General features: G+C 39.9%; 1 protein-coding gene across 8 annotated transcripts in view; it reads right to left on the reverse strand.

The window, feature by feature from the left end:
* Nucleotides 1-20,142, reverse strand: part of CFAP46 (cilia and flagella associated protein 46) — a 134,115-nt gene that overhangs the window by 19,840 nt on the left and 94,133 nt on the right. For 7 of the 8 annotated variants that reach the window (XM_075612559.1, XM_075612560.1, XM_075612558.1 and 4 more), the window contains 11 exons: nt 19,494-19,691; nt 16,920-17,108; nt 16,463-16,582; nt 14,165-14,344; nt 10,830-11,000; nt 9,347-9,444; nt 7,867-7,949; nt 7,495-7,676; nt 6,429-6,553; nt 2,447-2,529; nt 1,637-1,801 (listed from right to left, as the gene is read on the reverse strand). In XM_075612559.1, coding sequence (XP_075468674.1) covers nt 1,637-1,801; nt 2,447-2,529; nt 6,429-6,553; nt 7,495-7,676; nt 7,867-7,949; nt 9,347-9,444; nt 10,830-11,000; nt 14,165-14,344; nt 16,463-16,582; nt 16,920-17,108; nt 19,494-19,691 — 1,594 coding nt within the window. The remainder of the gene's footprint in view (nt 1-1,636; nt 1,802-2,446; nt 2,530-6,428; nt 6,554-7,494; nt 7,677-7,866; nt 7,950-9,346; nt 9,445-10,829; nt 11,001-14,164; nt 14,345-16,462; nt 16,583-16,919; nt 17,109-19,493; nt 19,692-20,142) is intronic. The other variant, XM_075612554.1, reaches the window with a different exon arrangement.

Here is a 20,142-nt window from a genome sequence, read left to right on the forward strand (position 1 = left end):
AATTACAGAAAATGCCAGAACTCTCCCCCACGAGGATACTAAACTGACACAAGCTTCTATGAAGCCTACACCATGAATGAAGTTTGTCTGAATAACATTCACATAAGAATTTCAGCCATAGCAAAAATGATTACAAAGGCACAATGAGGGGTAGATACTGCCCACAAGCGGCAGGGGGTAGCCGTGGCTGGCGCTGATGTTAAGTCCGCGGACTGCACCAGCACTCGGCAAAACTCTCCTCTGCTCACGCTTCCAGGTTCCTCTGTCCCAGCCAATGTGTGAGCACATTTAATAGCCTCTCGTGACCTGTATGCGTTTCACAACAGCGTGCTTCGTCAGGAAGTCGAATCCCCTGACGAAGCACGCTGCTGCAAACATCCCTCACAGCAAACATATGTGAATATCCCACAGCCAGTCACAAACATAGAACAATCAATGTAAAAGGATCTTACTGCTGGACATCCAAGAACGTGATATGTATGATCCAATGGAGCAAATGTGGCCAAGGATGCTACACTGATGGAACAAGGCAAAAACTTCCAAATAGAATGAACCTACACAGACACACAATAACACACAATAACACACCCCGAAGAAGCACAATCCCTTCTCACAGCCAGATGATTCCATAACTTATTACAAACTCTAAATCCTCAAATTAATGTTTAAAAGTAACCAAGAGCGGAAAACCTTTTACGGTAACTCAACAGAATAATGATCTTTGGCATTACAAAAAAAAAGGACTTAATTCTGAGATCTGGGGCACCATCTTATCTAATTTTTCTCCCCGTCTTTGATAATATTACACTTTACCCCTCCTCCCCCACCCCTACTGCTGGATGCTTGGTCCAACATGCACCCCGCATTTTTCCCTATCCCTTTATTGCACTATATATTGACCATTCCTATGCCCCTCTCCCATGCTTTCTGATTCTACCTCCTGCCTTAGTTTGTTATCTTGGGTTTTACATTTGTCTTAAACTCATAGAATATTTTGTAAATCAGTATTGTTTGACCTGAGGAAGAGAGAGAACTCTAAATAGTTTGTTCTAAAATATCACTTGTTAGTCCGAATTAAAATGGTTTCCCTTAATCCTGAAGTACTCATTTTGCACTATTACAACTGGACTCCCATGGATAATTCTATTTAATTCATAATGTAAAGTACCAAACTTGTCGCTCTAGTTTCAGGTGCAGATTTCAAAGCAAGAAAGTAAATGTCCCCGGAGACCCGGCGAATGTTTTGACACAGTTTGAAAGAAAAACTGATGTACTGCGGCAGACAATTTGATACAGTTCATCTGTACCATGTGACTCCTCACTACTCCTGTTGACAGACCACAAAAAACATACTGACACACATAGTCAAAAAAGTGGAGCAAAGTCCTTGATACAGTGACGCATAAAGACGCAACACAAAAATTACACAATTTGCACCACTTTCATTCCAAAATTGCCCTAGTACAGGAGTGGCCAACTCCAGTGCTCAAGAGCCACCACAGGTCAGGTTTTAAGGATATCCCTGCTTCAGCACAGGTGGCTCAATTAATCAGTAGCTCAGTCATTGACCGAGTTGGCCACTTGCCTAGTACGCAGACCCCATTTACATAACACAGGTGTAGTTCTGTAGTGTTACCTGTTTGTTCTCTGTGCACCCTGTTGTACAATAACTGAAGTGAAAAGTCTCTTGAAACTGAGCTTATTCCTTCTTCCTTCAAAACACCAAGTGCTTCTAAAGGCAACTCCATAAGTAATTTGTCTGCCAACAATATAATGCATTCTCCCATATCAGTTGATGCACCTAGAAAAATAGCATACATTAAATTACATATAGCATATAGATTTAGATTATAAGCAAACAATTTAATTATTGAACACTGTCTGCAAAAGGAACAATATTTCACTATTGTACCAGGACGTGGGGGTTTATTTATCAGAGTATTCCAGCTGCAATACAAAACCCATGACACCCATCCTTTGGCCAAAGCGGTATAAGCCTGCAGCCAGGGCACGGCATACCCAATTGCCGGTCCTAACACTATCTAATAAAATCCTCATGTACCTCTCAAGGAGGGAAGATAACCACATTGGGTCGGTTGTACCAGGAACATGAAAAGGAAACTGCAACTTGTAAAGTGGGGCGGGGAGAGCTTAAACCCTGGGGGGGGGGGGGGGGAGAGGGGCCCCTAACCTCCAAACAACTGTGGCCACATCTTCCCTCTCTGAGAGGTACATGAGGATTTTATTAGGTAGTGTTAGGGCCTGTAATTGGTCATGCCGTGACCTGGCTGCAGGCTTATAATGCTTTGGCCAAAGGGTTTAACTAAATAACCCTTACTCATGAGAATATCAGCACTGAAGTATTGCAGTATTGGGTAATGTGAATGTAATAATAACGATCACAAGCCTTAGAGTGACTCCGTACCCTGAACAGCTTGAAACATACCTGATGCCGCCATCGGCTTCTCCTCCTTCTCTCTGGACTTTGCTCTTCCAGGCTCAGCTGTTAAAAGCAGTGAAGATGGCTGCCTAAAAATCAAAATAACATACAGTAACATGCCAGGCATGTGCATTCTCCCAACCTGATGTATTAGACACCTAGAGATTTACTTGCAATCTGGCAAAGTTAGTTCCAGGTATCCTGATTTGAGGATGTAGCTGGTGACTCAGGTAGCAATGTAGAGCTTTTTTTGTGCTCATCCTGTTATATTTGGAGGATTCCATTTGTATGTACTCAGTACCCTCCCTATCCTGCATGTGGACAGGAAAAGGAAGGTACAGTGGACAGAAGGTTGGAAGACATGGACAGAAGGCATGCACATTAAGAATAAATTGGGAAGGGCACAGTGGGCAGAGGAGAAGAGCTGGGGCTCACACAAAGTCATGGCGGGCTTAAAGAATAGTTTGAAATGACAGAAAGCACAGATACAGGATGAAGGAGAAGTAGGAATGAAAGCGGGTGCATATAAAGAAGATGATGGAGCAGAATGAGATGGATACAAATCTGAAGCTCAAAGAGAAGATTTAGTAAAGAGAAAGAAAAAAAGCAGAAACCAGAGAACAGTGACTCGTGATATATTTATTGTTGAGATAAACAGTGTGTGATAGCATTCTTCCCCTTCAATTATCCAAGAATTAATGTGTATGGTTTACAAAGTAACTAACTGTACACAGAGGTGAACATTTACCAAGCCTTGCCATTCCATAATTCAACATCTGTGCCAGAGACAAACTATGGCCCTTTAAAGTGAATGGGCTGAAGGAGCAGCTCAGTGAGTAAAGGCTCTAAAAACAATGTCATTGAGTTTGAAGCAGGGTCAGCTCTTTGTGACCGTGTGAAAGTCACTCTATCTCCCTGTGCCATAGGCACCAAAAATAGATTGTAATCTCTAAGGGACAGGGACCTGCGCCTGCAAAAATTCTATGTACAGCGATGCGTACAGAACACGCGTACAAGAAAAAACTATTATTATTGTTATTATTATAAGATGTTTTCCGGCACTGGGATGTTTTTTTTTTTTTTTTTAGAGTCGCACTACTAAATATGGCCGCAAATCTTTTCATTTTGTATAATTTCTTCTCTGATTGTTTTGCTGGTGTTGGCAATACTGTACACCAGAAACCACATTAGTCGTACAGCTGGGAAAACTGCTTCAAATATTATTGTTATTTGAACACATTCATAATTGTACATTTTCCTTCAGTGACACAGAGTTCCTTTTAAGGAAGTAACTTTATCCTCAGTAATGTCCCAGGGATCTCTCCTTTGCTATGTCGAATCTTCTGCTCCAGGCAACAGGATACTGTATGACCTCTGATTAGATTTGAGTTTGAAATTACATGAATGCCTTTGTGCTTTTATTTATTTGATGTGTTTGTTAACAGAACTATAAATGCTTATGTGAAGTTAGAAAAATAACACCAAATAATTAAATTAAGTGTAGTATAGCCTAAACCTCTCCCATACAACTCATCAGGCAGATGCGCTGTGGGAAGTATTTAGATTACCTACCTTGTTGATTTAAGTACTTGGGAAAAATAGACCGTTGCAAGTCATTACAGTGTTGTGCTAAGATGAGTACTGGGGAGGGTTTATGTTATAGGTAGGTTGTACAGGTTGGACCCTGTTCTGACATGGCAGTAAGGTCTCCAATAAATCCCAAATATTAATGCAGGTCATTTTAAAAGCTCTCCTATGACTGATCCACCTGTGCGGAAGCAGGGATATCCTAAAAACCTGACTTGTTGGTGGCCCTTGAGGACTGGAGTTGCCCACCCCTGTTCTAATCGCGGTTTGAGATTTGTTTTACTGCTGGGATTTTCCAAGTTTTATGTGAGAGATGGTATTTCTTTAAAAAAAAAACTAGCCTGGTAACTTTGTATTAAGGAGGTAATTTCCTTTGCTATTCCATACAACACATTATAGCCCATTCACGTACTGTATATGGGCTGTAAAGTGTTTTCCAGTGCTGGAACGTAATTTATGGTGGAGCGCGCTTAGTAAATATGCCCCTCAATCTCTGAACGGTGCATTTTGTATTACATCTGGGGGTTTTCATGCAAATAAAAATACCACTTGTGAGCACATTCAGACGTCTCAGACAGATCTGCAACCTTTTCTATCCTCATTATGTCTTATCATACAATGCTTCCACTGCAGCCGGGGATTCTGGGTAATGACATGCAAATGAGCACGCAGTGTCACCTTTTGCTTCTTATCCATTTTAACATGGAGCCCTAGAAGATTATGCCTGCCGTATTGTTATAGAATTTGGCTGCTGTTGCAATATACTACGGGATTAATGTATCAGTGAAGAAAAACTTGTTTTGATGCACTGCAGCACACTATATAGAAACTCTTGCTTTAGTTTAAGAGTAGGCGAATGAAATAATGGTACTGAACAAGAAAAGAAACCTAGTTTGCAGCACTCTCCCTACTGGACTGGCAGATTAATGAATCATTTAAAATTAATTTGATTTAGCAAAACTAGAATGTTAACATATGAGGTGTTAAAAATGTTGCAACAAAAAATATGCAGCTCTGATCCAATTAAGAGTGCTAAGATAGGAGAGGGTCACTCCTGGGACTCATTACAGAGTCATATTAGATAAAATAATTCATGTTCAGTGCAGTTCTCAGTTATGTCAGATATAAATCTGTAACTGGCCAATATACATGATGGTGGTCATATAAAACGTGCAAAGATATAGTGATACTATGTGTTCATCAAATTGAACTGAATGCAAGGATGCAGGTACCAATAACCTGGTGATACGGGGAGAGAATAATGGAGTATTTACACTCTAAATTGGAAATTAAATGATTCCCTTCTCACAAAGTAGCTAATCTTAAAAGTGTCTCCGAGACGAGAAAGTGACACACACAGGCCTGTGAGGGCTTCTGGAATCTTCCACAGATGGAAAGGTTTTGTGGCATAAAGATCAGATTCTACAAAGGGGAGCATATTGTGTGCGTGGATGGCATTTTATTTTCATGACCCCTTGAAGGACATTCACTGGTAATGTACTGTATAGGTTCTTTTACTCCGCTTTATTTTACAAACTGCCCCCGTGTTCTATATGTGATTTTGTCATCCGTTTTCTGTAACAAGCACTGCAAGACTTTTGTAATAGTTAATGTAAGACGTAATAAGTATGGTCTTTGAGCTCTAATTGAACTTATTACCCTTTGAAGAGATTGCCCACATTTCCAGATATATTTAGCTAAATTGCTTATTTTTTATCATTCTTTATCTTTGTCTGGTAGAAACACGGATCTAGGACTCCTGAGGGGTAAGTCCTTAAATTAATCCTGGGGTGGCATCATAATTGGGGTGCACTGGGACCTTTTTTGGGGTTGGAGTGTTTATTGATAGTGTCCTGCGGGAAGGTGAGTGGGACAACTAGAGGCTAGTTGTTAACTTTTACACACACACGTAAGTGTGTACATGACAGCAGTTAACACACAATTGCGGATATCTCACTTTAATGATTTCACCTAACTTCACTGTACAGGCATACCCCGGTTTAAAGACACTCACTTTAAGGACACTCGCGAGTAAGGACATATCGCCCAATAGGCAAACGGCAGCTCACGCATGCGCCTGTCAGCATGTCCTGAACAGCAATACCGTCTCCCTACCTGTACCGAAGCTGTGCGCAAGCGGGGAGACTATAGAGCCTGTTACAATTACATCAGTTATGCATGTATATGACGATTAGAGTACAGTACATGCATCGATAAGTGGGAAAAAGGGAGTGCTTCACTTTAAGTACATTTTCACTTTACATACATGCTCTGGACCCATTGCGTTCGTTAATGCGGGGTATGCCTGTACTCTTTTTATTGACAACCTCAACATGGAGTTTTGGGTTATATCACATGTTGAAACACAAATTGTTATTTAAAGAAAACCTCTCAAACATACCGAAGAGAAGAAAAGTCTAACTTGAGCAGCACCGGGTTTAGGTATGTTTCCATGGCATCTACAACTTCATGAAAAGCTGAAGACAAATTCTTCTCATTTTCATCCTCTGCATTTTCTGATTTCTTCTGTTTAAAAATCAATATCATGATTATACCCAATGTAAAATTAAGGGGCATCAAAGGTGAAAAAAACAAAAACCAGCAGGGACGTAATGATGCGTTACTTAGGTCAGTGGTGCAGAGGGAGAGGGAGGGGAGAGGGGAAAGTGAGGAGGAGAGGGGGAGGGGGTGAAAGATAAAGAGAAAGAGGGGAGATAGAGAAAGAGGAGGGAAGGAGAGAAGAGGGGGAAGGAGAGAAGAGGGGGAAGGAGAGAAGAGGGGGAAGGAGAGAAGAGGGGGAAAGAGAAAGGGGGGGTGGGGCAACAGAGATAGAGAGGTGAACAGAGAGGGGAAGGTGGAGAGAAGAAACCAGAGCAAAACGACATATTATTTTGCTTGGCTTCACAAACTACTCAGGGCCGGCGCAACGGTTTCATGCGCCCTTGGCGATACTTAAAATTTGAACCCCAAAAATAAAATAAACCGGTGCCGGCCGCCTCCATTCCGCCGTCCTGCTTCTCCTTAAAAATCCAGCGTCAAATAGCGCCGCGGACATCACAACCGACGTCACACGGCGGCTTGTTGCCATGGCAACCGTGACGTCGCGACGTCAAATGACGTCATGATGTTGCATTACCATGGTAACGTGCCGCAGTGCGACGTCACGTTGGTGATATCCGCAGCGTCATTTGACAATGGATTCTGAAGGAGAAGCAGGGCGGCAGGCACAGGCAAGTGCCCAAGGGCGGCGGATTCGCCTAATGGACGGGCCGGCTCTGTTTTAACTACTTGATTCTCTACATTATTTTTAGGGAAAATCCCAAATTTCCCCCTGCTGCATGATAGGGCTCTTTACAGTAAGGACACAGGAGAGTAAAGCAGCAGAGGTATGAAATCAGCGATGTCTATTGACTAAGTGAATTTGATAGGTGAAAAAAATAATGACACATTCACATTGTAACAATTACCAATCCTGAGTCCTGGGTGACTTCTTGGTTTCTTTCACACCCGTCCTGCTCCCTATTATTACAGCTTTGTCGGCATTTTCTTTTAAGAATCCTCATTGTATCTTGTTTGAACAGTTCCATTCTCTCCAACAGGTACGAAAACATCTGATGGTCAACAGCGCATCGTACAGCTTTTGCTTGCACTGATCCAGTAAAGAAACGTATTTGTTTAAAAATTCACATGTACAATGTTTGGTTCTTGTACAGAACTTGCTAATACAGTAACAAAAACCAGTACAAATAGCATGGTTAATATGTCAAGTAAGATAGTGCTTCCTATTTTATAACAATCACAGCCCTTCTTACATGAAAATGTTATATCAAGAAACTTACTGCCTTTTTGTTGTTGGTTTAATTTTCCCTTTTGTGCACTGTTCACTTTTGACTTTTCAAGAACAGCACCATACAGGAAAGATCTGTTTAAAAGCATGAATATATGAATTAATAATTTTTTTAAAAAAAAGATAAAATATGTGTGTATTTAATAGAATAAAAGTGACTCCTTATGAAATACAGGCCACTAGTATTTATTTATTTAAAAAATAAATAAATAAACATATTATATATATATATATATATATATATATATATATATATATATTATATATTACTGTGTCTGTCTGTCATCAGAACCACAGCTCCAGACCAGGAAACCTAAACAAATGACAAAACCCCAAACAGAAATCTCTCACTTTCTATATACAATACACACGTTTTAGTAAAGATGGGGAGGTGTCATGCATGAAAGAAAAAAAATAGCGCATTGCCAATGAATACAGCAAACTTACAATAAAAACATATAAATAATGCGTGTATCACAATACTGTGACCGAGGAGAGATTGCTGTTAGCTTCTGGCTCACCCACCACCTCCGGTTTATGGACCCTGCGTGGGACGCCGCTGCATTGGACTCTCCACCTCCTAGGATCCCTCTAGGGTGTACTGGTCCCGTCAGCTCTGTTCCTCGTGTAGGACGCCGCTCCAGGAAAAGAACAGAGCGGCGTCCAGAAGCTAACAGCAATCTCTCCTCGGTCACAGTATTGTGATACACGCATTATTTATATGTTTTTATTGTAAGTGTTCAATTTTAAAACACCATAAAGTCACGTTTTTTATGATTGGTCTGCACTATGGATATCTTTTCTCTTCTATATACACCGCTGCTTGGCTGAGAGTGGAAGTCTCCATTATTCATTGGATTAGAAGTCCTCCCTGCATAGACCACTGTGTCACACTGCCTGTTTTTGACTTACATCTTGTAAGTAGGCCACACATACGAGCCAAGATTAATCACTGAACTAGTCTAGAAGTTATCAAACTGTCTGCACTTAGATTGTATTTTGTTTTATTTCCCTTTCATGCTCCCCCTGGATTGCAAACGGATAGCGACAAAAATACAAAGATCACACACAAATACAAAGGCCCGTATTGGCAAAACATGTTTCCATTTGAAAAAGGCCATTCTGACACCCTGTTCTGGGCCAACATTTTTTCTTTTTCATTAGTATATAAATATGATCACAAAACTGCTACAATGAAATATGAACCGGTTTTCAATATATATAAAACCGTTTAAACATTACATTTCAGGAGCTTTTGTGATTATAGTTACATATTCTGACCATAATTCAAAACCAAATCCACTGACTTTAGGTAAAGGCAAAGCCCCCAAAATGTGTACAGGTAAAACTAAAGCACCAGTGCGCGTCTCTAAAGCAAGAAACATAAATAGACATCAATAAACATCACGTGACAAAAAAAATACAGAAGAGAAAGAAAATAATATATCCTCTACAGCCGTTTTTAGTTTTACCGATCTTCTGAATGCTGCAGAATAATTATATTGAAGTTAGGAGGCAGCTCATGAATTATGTTGAAATGTTGCATGTTGATGAGAAGATTTTCCCACACCTAGTTAATATAAAAAGTTTGGTTAAGGTTATAGCAAATACATACAATTTAGTATTTTTTCTATACTGTGCATCGGATATGGTTCTCCATGGGGATATAGTCCGTTTATTTTAGTTATTATTCTTGTGAAAAGATCTTGGTGGCGATGTATCGACGTAAAGAAAGAGCACATAGAAGGTAGTTTTGACGCATTGCTCCGTTTTATTCTTGCGTCTGTTAACCAGAAAAAAGTACACCACCTCAGGCCTGGCATTTTGTTTGATGCAAATACTAAATACAAAAGTGACGCGTGGATAGGCGGTGTTTGCTACATCTCATTATAAATCTGTGCGTCATGAAACCCCTCCTATTGACACTCCTCAAATCGCAGGGTGACGCAAATGGCGCAGAAATTGGAGCAAAGACCTTGCAAAATTGATGCAAAAAGATGGAAGATGAAAATTATGCAATGTGTGTCAATTTTGCTCCAAATTTGCTGATACATCACCCCCCTTGTCTAGATTTGTGAGTTTAAACCCTTTTACCCTCATAGGTAATGTTGATAGGCAAATGTGTTGTATCATATTTCAATTAAACCATCTTCATATATAAAAGTAGATGTTCTCAGGGTAAAACAGTCCTTCATGTAAAGGACCATAAAAGGTCTATATGACTTATTTACTAGTACTATATGTCATATTCCAAATAAAAGGTCATAACATTTATCCGGAATACACTAGGCAGGTGTCAAAACCAAAAATGTTCCCTGCCCATGATTTTAACACAATCTGCCTAAAAGCAGTCTGTTTTGGGTTGTAGTCTTCCACGTAATGCAAATCTCCTTTCCTTCTTCATTCTGGGTCTCAAATATCTACATGGCCACTTTGCTTCTTCATAAATTTTGTTCCAAAGCAAGGATATTATGAACATTTGGCCCATACAAGTAGTGATTGGTGACCAATAACTACAGTTAATTACATACTACAGTATAATGAATTACAAATATATATTGTACATGATGTTTAAAGTCCTCCAATGGAGACTCAGACCTGACAAGGAGGTCTAAGTGGCCTCACAAGTTCTTGTCACAACATGTTTATCGATTTATGTTACCATATATGACAGTGTTTTTCAAAAAAATGTTGGTTAAGGAACCCTATGTGACATTCTGAGGAACCCCAACCCTCTCTAATAGCGTTTCTGAGATTAGATGCATTGAAAGGGATCCCAACCCTCTCTTAATAGTGCCTGAGATTAGATGCATCGTAAATTCTTCTGTATTTGGTACACTTTTTTAAATTACCTGAAAATTACAGGGAACCCATTAGGGGTGCCCGGGGAACACAAGGGTTCCTAGGAACCCTTGTTGAAAAACACTGATATATGAATGTAGGAATGAATGTTACCGTTGACGTTTCACATAGTTTGTGCATGATACTTTTAAATAGACCACTCATGCTATCTCCTTTCTCTTGTAGAAGTTGATGATGATGCAGCAATGCTGCAAACTGAGAGTTGCTGGTATTATAAGTAGCAGCGCTCACAATGTCTTTGATCATCATGGATGCTGAACAGCTCTGAAACAGAACAAAAACTCTACGTAAACACCTCAAACCACGCACATAAATGGTACTCATTATGTTTGCTTGTCAAAATTTGTTCCATTGTATGTATGTTTTTATTTATATAGCGCCATTAATGTACATAGCGCTTCACAGTAGTAATACAAATGACAATCATATAAATAACAAATAATACAAATAACAGGTCATGGGAATAAGTGCTTCAGACATAAAAGTAACATTTAGGAAGAGGAGTCCCAGCTCCGAGGAGCATATAATCTAATTGGTAGGTAGGCAAGAACGTACAGAGACAGTAGGAGGGCATTCTGGTAAGTGCATCTGCAGGGGGTCAAGTTTTATGTATCATGTGTCTAGTATTATCCACGGTGCTACGCATATGCTTCTTTAAGCAAGTGAGTCCTAAAGGTGGATAGAGAGGGTGCTAGTCGTGTATTGAGGAGAAGGGCATTCCAGATGTGTGGGGCAGTCAGTGAGAAAGGTTTAATGCGGGAGAGGGCTTTAGATACAAAGGGGGTAGAAAGAAGACATCCTTGAACAGAACGCAAGAAACGGGATGGTGCATAGCGAGAAATTAGGGCTGAGATGTAAGGCGGGGCAGAAGAGTGTAAAGCTTTAAAAGTGAGGAGGAGAATTGAGTGCGAGATGTGGGATTTGATAGGAAGAGTGTGTCCAGGAGAGTGATTTCAGCAGGGGTGACGCAGAGACAGATTTAGGAAAAGTAGAGTGATTCTGGCAGCAGTTTAGAATAGATTGTAGGGGAGACAGGTGAGAGGCAGGAAGGCCGGACAGCAGGAGGTTACAGTAATCGAGACGGGAGAGAATGAGGGTCCAAGTCAGAGTTTTAGCAGTCGAGCAACAAAGGAAAGGGCGTATGTCTGTAATATTGCGGAGGAAAAAGTGATAGGTTTTAGAAACGTTTTGAATGTGAGAGGAGAATGTGAGAGAGGAGTCGAGTGTGACCCCTAGGCAGCATGCTTGGGCTACTGGGTAAATGATAGTACTTCCAACAGTAATGTGGAAGGAGGTAGTAAGGTCAGGTTTGGGAGGAAGTATGAGGAGCTCTGTTTTTGCCATGTTAAGTTTACGTCGACGGAGGGCCATCCAGGATGGTATCGCAGAGAGACATTCAGAAACTTTGGTCTGTACAGCAGGTGTAAGGTTGGGGGTTGAAAAGTAAATTTGTGTGTCGTCAGCATAGAGGTGATATCTAAACCCAAGAGATGTGATTAGGTCACCTACAGAAAGTGTGTACAGAGAAAAGAGAAGAGATCCCAGGACAGAGCCCTGGGTATCCCCACAGAGAGATCGATAGAGGAGGTGTTAGCAGAAGAGACACAAAATACGATGAGAGAGGTAAGAGGAGATCCAGGATAGAGCTTTGTTACGAATACCAAGAGTATGGAGAATGGAAGGAGAAGAGGGTGGTCCACGGTGTCAAATGCTGCAGAGAGGTTGAGTAATATAAGCAGAGTGTAATGACCTCTGTCTTTGGCAGCATGGAGGTCATTAGTTATTTTAGTGAGGGCTGTTTCAGTGGAGTGAGCAATGCGGAAGCCAGATTGTAGAGGGTCTAAGAGAGAATAGGTGTTGAGAAAATGGAGCAATCGAGAGAATACAAGACATTCCTGCCTCTCACCTGTCTCCCCTACAATCTATCCTAAATGCTGCTGCCAGAATCACTCTACTCTTTCCAAGATCTGTCTCAGCATCTCCCCTCATGAAATCCCTCTCCTGGCTTCCGATCAAATCCCGCATCTCACACTCCATTCTTCTCCTCACTTTTAAAGCTTTACATTCTTCTGCCCCTTCTTACATCTCATCCCTAATTTCTCGGTATGCACCATCCAGACTCTTGCGTTCTTCTCAAGGATGTCTTCTTTCTACCCCCTTTGTATCTAAAGCCCTCTCCCGCCTTAAACCTTTTTCACTGACTGCCCCACACCTCTGGAATGCCCTTCCCCTCAGTACCCGACTAGCACCCTCTCTATCCACCTTTAAGACCAACCTTAAGACACACTTGCTTAAAGAAGCATATGAATAGCACTGTGGATATTCTGAACACGATACATAAAGCTTGGCCCCCTGCAGACGCACTTACCAGAACTCCCTCCTACTGTCTCTGTACGTTCTCCCTACCTACCAATTAGAATGTAAGCTCCTCGGGGCAGGGACTCCTCTTCCGAAATGTTACTTTTATGTCTAAAGCACTTATTCCCATGATCTGTTATTTATATTATCTGTTATTTATTTGATTACCACATGTATTACTACTGTGAAGCGCTATGTACACTAATGGCGCTATATAAAGACATACAATACAATACAATACATTCAAGGAGTTTAGAGGCAAAAGGCAGGAGGGACACAGGTCGATAGTTAGAAAGACAGGTAGGGTCAAGCTTGCTGTTTTTGAGTAATGGTATGCATGATTGAAGGAGGAGGGAAAGGATAGTAGTTTATTTCATTTCAGCTGTGACTGGGAACTGTCACCAGGTATCTGTAGATTGTCCTGGTTGATAATTAGACTAGCCATATAATTCCTGGAGAATCCAGGCGTCCAGCCTAGTGGATTAAACTGCCAGAGCTAATTAAATCACAGGTGAGATAAATGCTCCAGATTAGGACACAGAACCATATATAAGGGTGTGGTCAGAAGACTGCCTTCCTGGTGTGCTTCTGCTCTCTCTCTCTCTCTTGCTCTGCAATCCTGCTGGCTGTAATAATTAGTGACAAGGGATTGTATTATAATTTCCAGACTGCTATGTAATGTTTACTGTGCGATAAAAAAAGCCATTCCTGTCCGTTCCATTTGGTGTCCGAGGATCTCGCTGACCCTGTTACATCAGCTCCATAAAAGCATTTACTTCCAATTATTGTTTTTTATATTTGACTCTACAAATGTTTGACCTACTTCTTAAAACTATCTATGTGTTGACAAATGCAAGGCCCAGTTTTAGATAGAGTGGCATTCTGTGTGGTCTTCAAGCACACACATTAATTTATAAGTTATTCTACATAGAACCCTGCAATGCAATGTACTGTAAAAATAGTGTATTATTGTGACCCATAAAAGTGGAATCCAGTTTTGTGATTCTAAATATCAAACACAAGTCTATTCAAAGTGATATCTGCTGTTGCATACAACAAAATGATATTACCTGATGAAGAGCTAGGAATAGGCCTGTCAGAATTGGATCAAATTGTCCAAGGCATGAACACATCTGCAGACTTGCTGCTGACAATATACTCATGAGATTGTTACTTATCGCAGCATTAATGGACTGCAGCAAAATCTCGCTGGCTTGAGCTAGGTAGTTCTGGGCAACTGTCCTTTTACTCTGAGAAAATAAATGATTTTTCAGTCAATTTAAATTAGAAGTACAACATACTCCTGAATATGTTTCAGTTAATAATGTATCAAATCCGTGTTATACTCATTGATTCTGTTTTGAATATCTTCTTTCAATGAAAAGAGTCTGGTATATGTCAAATGTATACCATGATGTAGTTCTGATAGCTGTATTGGTCTTTGAATGCAGATCCGTTGCAGGTTGTGACCGCACCAACATTACAGCTCTTCAAGGATGAAATTATAGCGTACACAGCTTTTTAAAACTATGAGGTAGACGCATAAACATAAATAAAGTGCACAAAGAAGTTTGTTTTGAAGCATTGCTTCACTTTCTGCTCGTATTTGCATACAATGTAAGAAAGTGCCTCTTACAGTACATCTGACACAAATTGTTAGCTAGAAAAGTTTACACCACCTCAGACCTACTTTAGCAGCTTTTTTTGCACAGGAACACGGTGTTTGATACATCTCTTTATAATCAGTGCATCATGTAACAACCTCCCTAACTCCTGCTACTGACACTCCTCAAATCGCAAGCTGACTCACAGCTCAAAGCTCAGAGCAAAGACCTCAATACATTGATGCAAAGAGATGCAGGATGAAAAGGAGGCCAAGTGTCTATTTTGTCAAATACACTTTGATACATCACCCTTTATAAAACTTCATCAATGAAGAACTTTAATGTTGAGCCACTAAAAAGTAGAGTATAACAACCTACAGCAAATCATCAAAACTATACCAAATTTCAATTCACTCAACCACTGCTATATTTAAGGATTTCCATCAATGTGTAAAACCCAAGCAAATGAAATGTTTATCTTCCATACAGTACAAACTTAGATTAGAGCTGGATATCTTCTTGCTGCACTATCCTAATAAAGTCTAACCCCAGACATTATAGTATGATAAACTGTTTTATTTACAGGTTGCAAACGTACAACGTTTCGGGGATCTCCCTTCCTCAGGTGGAATGTTTACACCTGAGGAAGGGAGATCCCCGAAACGTTGTACGTTTGCAACCTGTAAATAAAACAGTTTATCATACTATAATGTCTGGGGTTAGACTTTACAGTATTAGGATAGTGCGGCAAGAAGTTATCCATCTCTAAGTTTAAATAAGTGGCAGACGTAGGATCCCAACCACTCTTCAACTGCCTGCACCTTACAATGAAAAAGGACACCCACTGCAATTATCTAAACGGAGTGCGGTAAGATCTAAAACCATTTCCGTACAAATTTGGAACTAAGTTCTCTGACTTTATGCCATAAAAGCTGCAGTGACGACCTTATGTTATTCTGTACCACATTAAAAGATTAACATAAATCCTTAGTTAATTCTACTGCATTACATATTCACCGACACAAGCATAGCAAAATAGGTGCAACATATGTTTCAATATTGATGCCAAAATGGGACAACACATGGCTCTCTTATTGTATGAATGTATATTTATATTCATATAGTGCCAACAAGTTATGCAGCACTTTACAAAATAATATAAGCATACAGGGAATTAACATACAATAAGTGCATTAAACATGCAAGCAAACATTGGAAAAGGCTTACAATCTAAGTAGTATGTTGGGAGATATTAAGGCATCTAGGGGATTATTCAATGGCAGTTTGCGGCCGATTGAAGTATGATTGACTACTGTACTTCAGACATTATTGAATAAGGCAAGGGGGCAAACTTTGCTCCCTGCGCCCCCCTGCCTGCTCTCACCCCATGCTCGCGCCCTGCCCCCCTGCTCGACTCCAGTGTCAAATGATGCCACAACGTCACGTGACCCCGTGGCGTCATTTGATGCTGGGTTGCCATGGCAACGCGTCGCTGGAAAGTTAAGGTAAGTAAAGTTACAGAGGCCTCGCGCAATCCCCGGCATTTCATTTAAATGCCTTTGGGGAAGCGCAGGGCCTAGAAAATCTCGCGCCCCCCAGATTGCGCACCCCTGGAATAAGGCCCTCACAAAGACAGTAGTGCAAATTTAAAGGCACAACAGACATTTCATGAACCTAATACAGATTCCATTACAAAAATCCTCCTTATCTTTGTATATGAAAATAAGTATGTTTGGTTGCATATAGATGTAGAAGAAATATTACCTTTAATTCAATAGCTTTTTTGGTTAAATGATCTTGCTGCTTGTTAGTAAGCTGTACATCCCCACTAGTTGGACACTTTGAATCCTTATCTTCTCTTGCTTTAGATTTTCTTATTTCATCCTGGAAAGTAACAATGTTTACATAAAACGTAAAGTTATTTAAAGGAAAAAAAGTTTAAATTTGCTTCTAATGATTAGCTTCCAGTTCTTTACTATCTGAAAGAATAGGGAAGTCCAGGTATAAATGAATCCGTAGGCAACAGAAGTATACAACAGAAATATTATTACGTACACTACTGTACATTTTTAAGGTTTTCAACACTGATCATTATTACAGTTTTTTAAATTCAAAGTAAACTTTTTCTGAAACCACAGCTAATTATTAATGTAAACAAACATCAAAACACATCATGTATTTTTTAAATGATATTTTAAATAAAAAATGTTAATAATCATACCAAAAAGTCTTCATTCCAGTACATGTCTGGACTAAGTGGATCAACTTCAACAGAAAGCAAGTAGAGGCATTTCCCAGTAAGATATAAGCACCTTGCTTTCAGGTCATTGCAACCCACAGTTAGTGTCTGCAAACTCGCTAATTGAGACAGGACTGTAGTTCCCAAAGAGCGTTGTAATGTTTTCCACTCCTAGAAGAACAACACATTTATTAAACAACAAACAGAACACAGATTTTCCAAACCAAAAAAACGCAGATATAAAATATACCACTACATTATTTATTGTAGAATGTTATAAAATAATATGTGCATTTTATTTTATTTTGCATTTCATGTTGGGATTACTAAAACTGACAATTACCCAAAAACCAAACAGAATCCCCGCTCCGCTGGTAGAAAGTAATATTGGGGGGTGTATAAAGGGATATAAATAAAAATAGGAAAGTGTAAAGAAAAGATCCCTATGACTGCACTTAGACTAAATATAATTAAACATAACTATTAATAACACATATAATAAATATAGGGGAAAATTGCCCCACATTACTAAAAATAGCATGGAAAAGTTGACCAACACTTAGGACACTGCAATCAACTATACTTGGTTTTGGGCCACTTTGTCCACGCTAGCAGAGTACTACACTGGGTATTAGCTTTCCTTTTGATCAGAATCTTAAAGGTTATGTTTTGTTATATTGGGTCTGTGTGCAGTCCTAAGGATCTTTTCTTTCTGCTTTCTTATGATCACTAAAACTGGTCAACTATCTGATATACTTTTTTAGCAAGTTTGTTTCAAAATAGTGTTGATGGGGATTTTGTACTTTCCACTCTATTACTAAGCCTCATTATTATTAGTGTTTATTTGTAAAGAACCAACATGTTCCGCAGCGTGGTACAATGGGGATACAGAGATTTGCCAATTACATAACACTATTAACATACAAATAAGAACAAACAAGCGCAAACAGATGCAACAGGTAATGAGGACCCTGCTCGTTATAGTTTACAATCTAGAGGGAATAAGGAGCAAGGCTGGAACAAATGGTAAAGTGGCTTTTCATTGTGGGACCGAGTATGCATCAGGGTGGAATATGGTTTAGGCCCACAGCTGATCCCATTAAGATTTGTGGGTGTAAGACAGTGTGGTGTTTCATCCAGTCCCACAGCTGATCCCAATAAGGTTGGGGAAGTGGTGTTAAATGTTAGGGGTATGCCAGATGAGGTGCCTTAAAAAGGTGCGTTTTCAGGTAGGTGTTGAAATATCATGGGGAGAGTCCGACAGTGCTTTGTAGGGCATTCCAGAGAGCGGGTGCAGCACACGAGAATTTTTTTAGGCTGGAGGTAATACGGCAGGAGGCCAGGCGGATGTCATAGCCAAACAGAGGGGGCGTTTATGGGTATATTTGGGGACAATGGCTGAGATGTAAGTGGGGGCAGCATTGTAGAGAGATTTGTAAGTCAGAGCTAGGGTTTTAAATGTAATTCTAGAGGACCTGGGAACTAGCTTCAAGTAATGGTGGGACATCCAGGAGAAGATTGCAGAGAGACAGATGGTGACATGAGACAAGGGAGAGAGGGAGAGGTCAGGGGAGGAAAGGTATATTTGGGTGTCATCAGCATAGAGATAATACAGAAATACAAAACATTTTATTAGTTCACAGACGAGATACAGAGTAAGAAAAGCAGAGGGCCAAGGACAGAAAGAGGGAGTGAAGAGTAAGAGGCACCAGAGAAGGAAACACTGAAAGAGCGGTTGGATACATAAGACATGAATCAGGAGACAACTGGGTCACAGAGGACAATGGATGGAGCGTGTGCAGGAGAAGGGGGTGATCAACGGTGTTGAAGGCAGCAGAAATTTAGGAGAATTAGTCAGGATAAATTACCCTTAGACTTAGCAGTGAGTAGGTCGTTTTGTTAGTGCTGTCTTGGTGGAGTGTGAAGGGTGGAAACCAGATTGCAAAGAGTGAAGCAGGGAGGGAGGAGCAAGAGAGTTAAGCAGTTATATACAAGCCAAGTAGCTTGGAGGTAAAGTCAAGAAGAGAGATTCTATAGGGCGGTAGTGAGAGAGAGAGGCTGGACAGGTTTATTTTGAACATTTTCTTGGTTATTAAACTCGGCTACATAAAAGTAACACAATATTTGAAAAGGAATGTTTTTTTAAGTCTGGCTTCTATTATCTTGTACTTGCATACAGGCTTTGTGATAAACAGCATCAATTATATTTTGTTCTTACATAGCGCCAGAGTGCTGATGATATAATTATGCAATGACAAGAAGTCTCTGATCAGTGGAGTTTACAGGCACAGGGAGAAATGACCAATGTCAAAAGGAGACCTGACACTGGGATTCAAACACGGTTGACCTTCTTCAAAGGCAGTGATATTAAAGCTGAGCTTTTCCTCTGGTAAAGCATAAAACGTTTACTGTTTTCTGGCCTGTTATCTTACTTTTGCAGCCAGATGCTGCTCATGCAACTGTCCTTTAAATGTGTGTTTAGTTAATCTGACCAGTGTTTTATATGGACTGTAATGCATCTTGTGTTGTACTAATTAGGTTGCTTGTAATATTTACCTGTTCTATTGAGTTATAATCAGGAGTGGATCCTACAAATGCTTCAACAGCTTTACAGAGGGATCCTTTTCTTTTTTCTGCTTGTATTGTCTTGCTTCCCTCAGTGCTAACGAGCGGGAGTATTTCCAAGGCGATTTCAATTAAATCTAGCTTTTTTTTAGCAAGTGTTCTCATTACTGGCAAATTTATATTCCCTGCCTACAACATGAATAAATAATGATAGGAATGAATATACAATGCCTTAAAAGGTTTCAGTTCGTCTAGTTGTTAGCAGGGGTAAAATAAACATTTTTCAGATGTATTATAAGATAACAAGATTATTAGTATGCTTGCCTTTGGAAAAGGTTTATAATACAGTATGTTGGCCTCCAATAGTACAGGTGTCAGTGAAACTTTCTTTTGCTCTGTTGTTTCATGTTCCATCAACACACACATATATATATATATATATAGTTTTTAAATGTAAAGTTCCATGACTCATCCCTCATGGGGCATGAAAGTGAAATGTATGTTAGAACTACAGTGATTAATGGGAATTGTATCATACTGTATGAACACAGGAGTCACAATCAAAAACTAAAATATGAAATATGTAAAATAATATTCTCTGTGTGTGGAAAATGTAGTAAACGTATTTGAAATACACTGT

This window comes from Ascaphus truei, chromosome 8, assembly GCF_040206685.1.
Source record: "Ascaphus truei isolate aAscTru1 chromosome 8, aAscTru1.hap1, whole genome shotgun sequence".
NCBI lineage: Eukaryota > Metazoa > Chordata > Amphibia > Anura > Ascaphidae > Ascaphus > Ascaphus truei.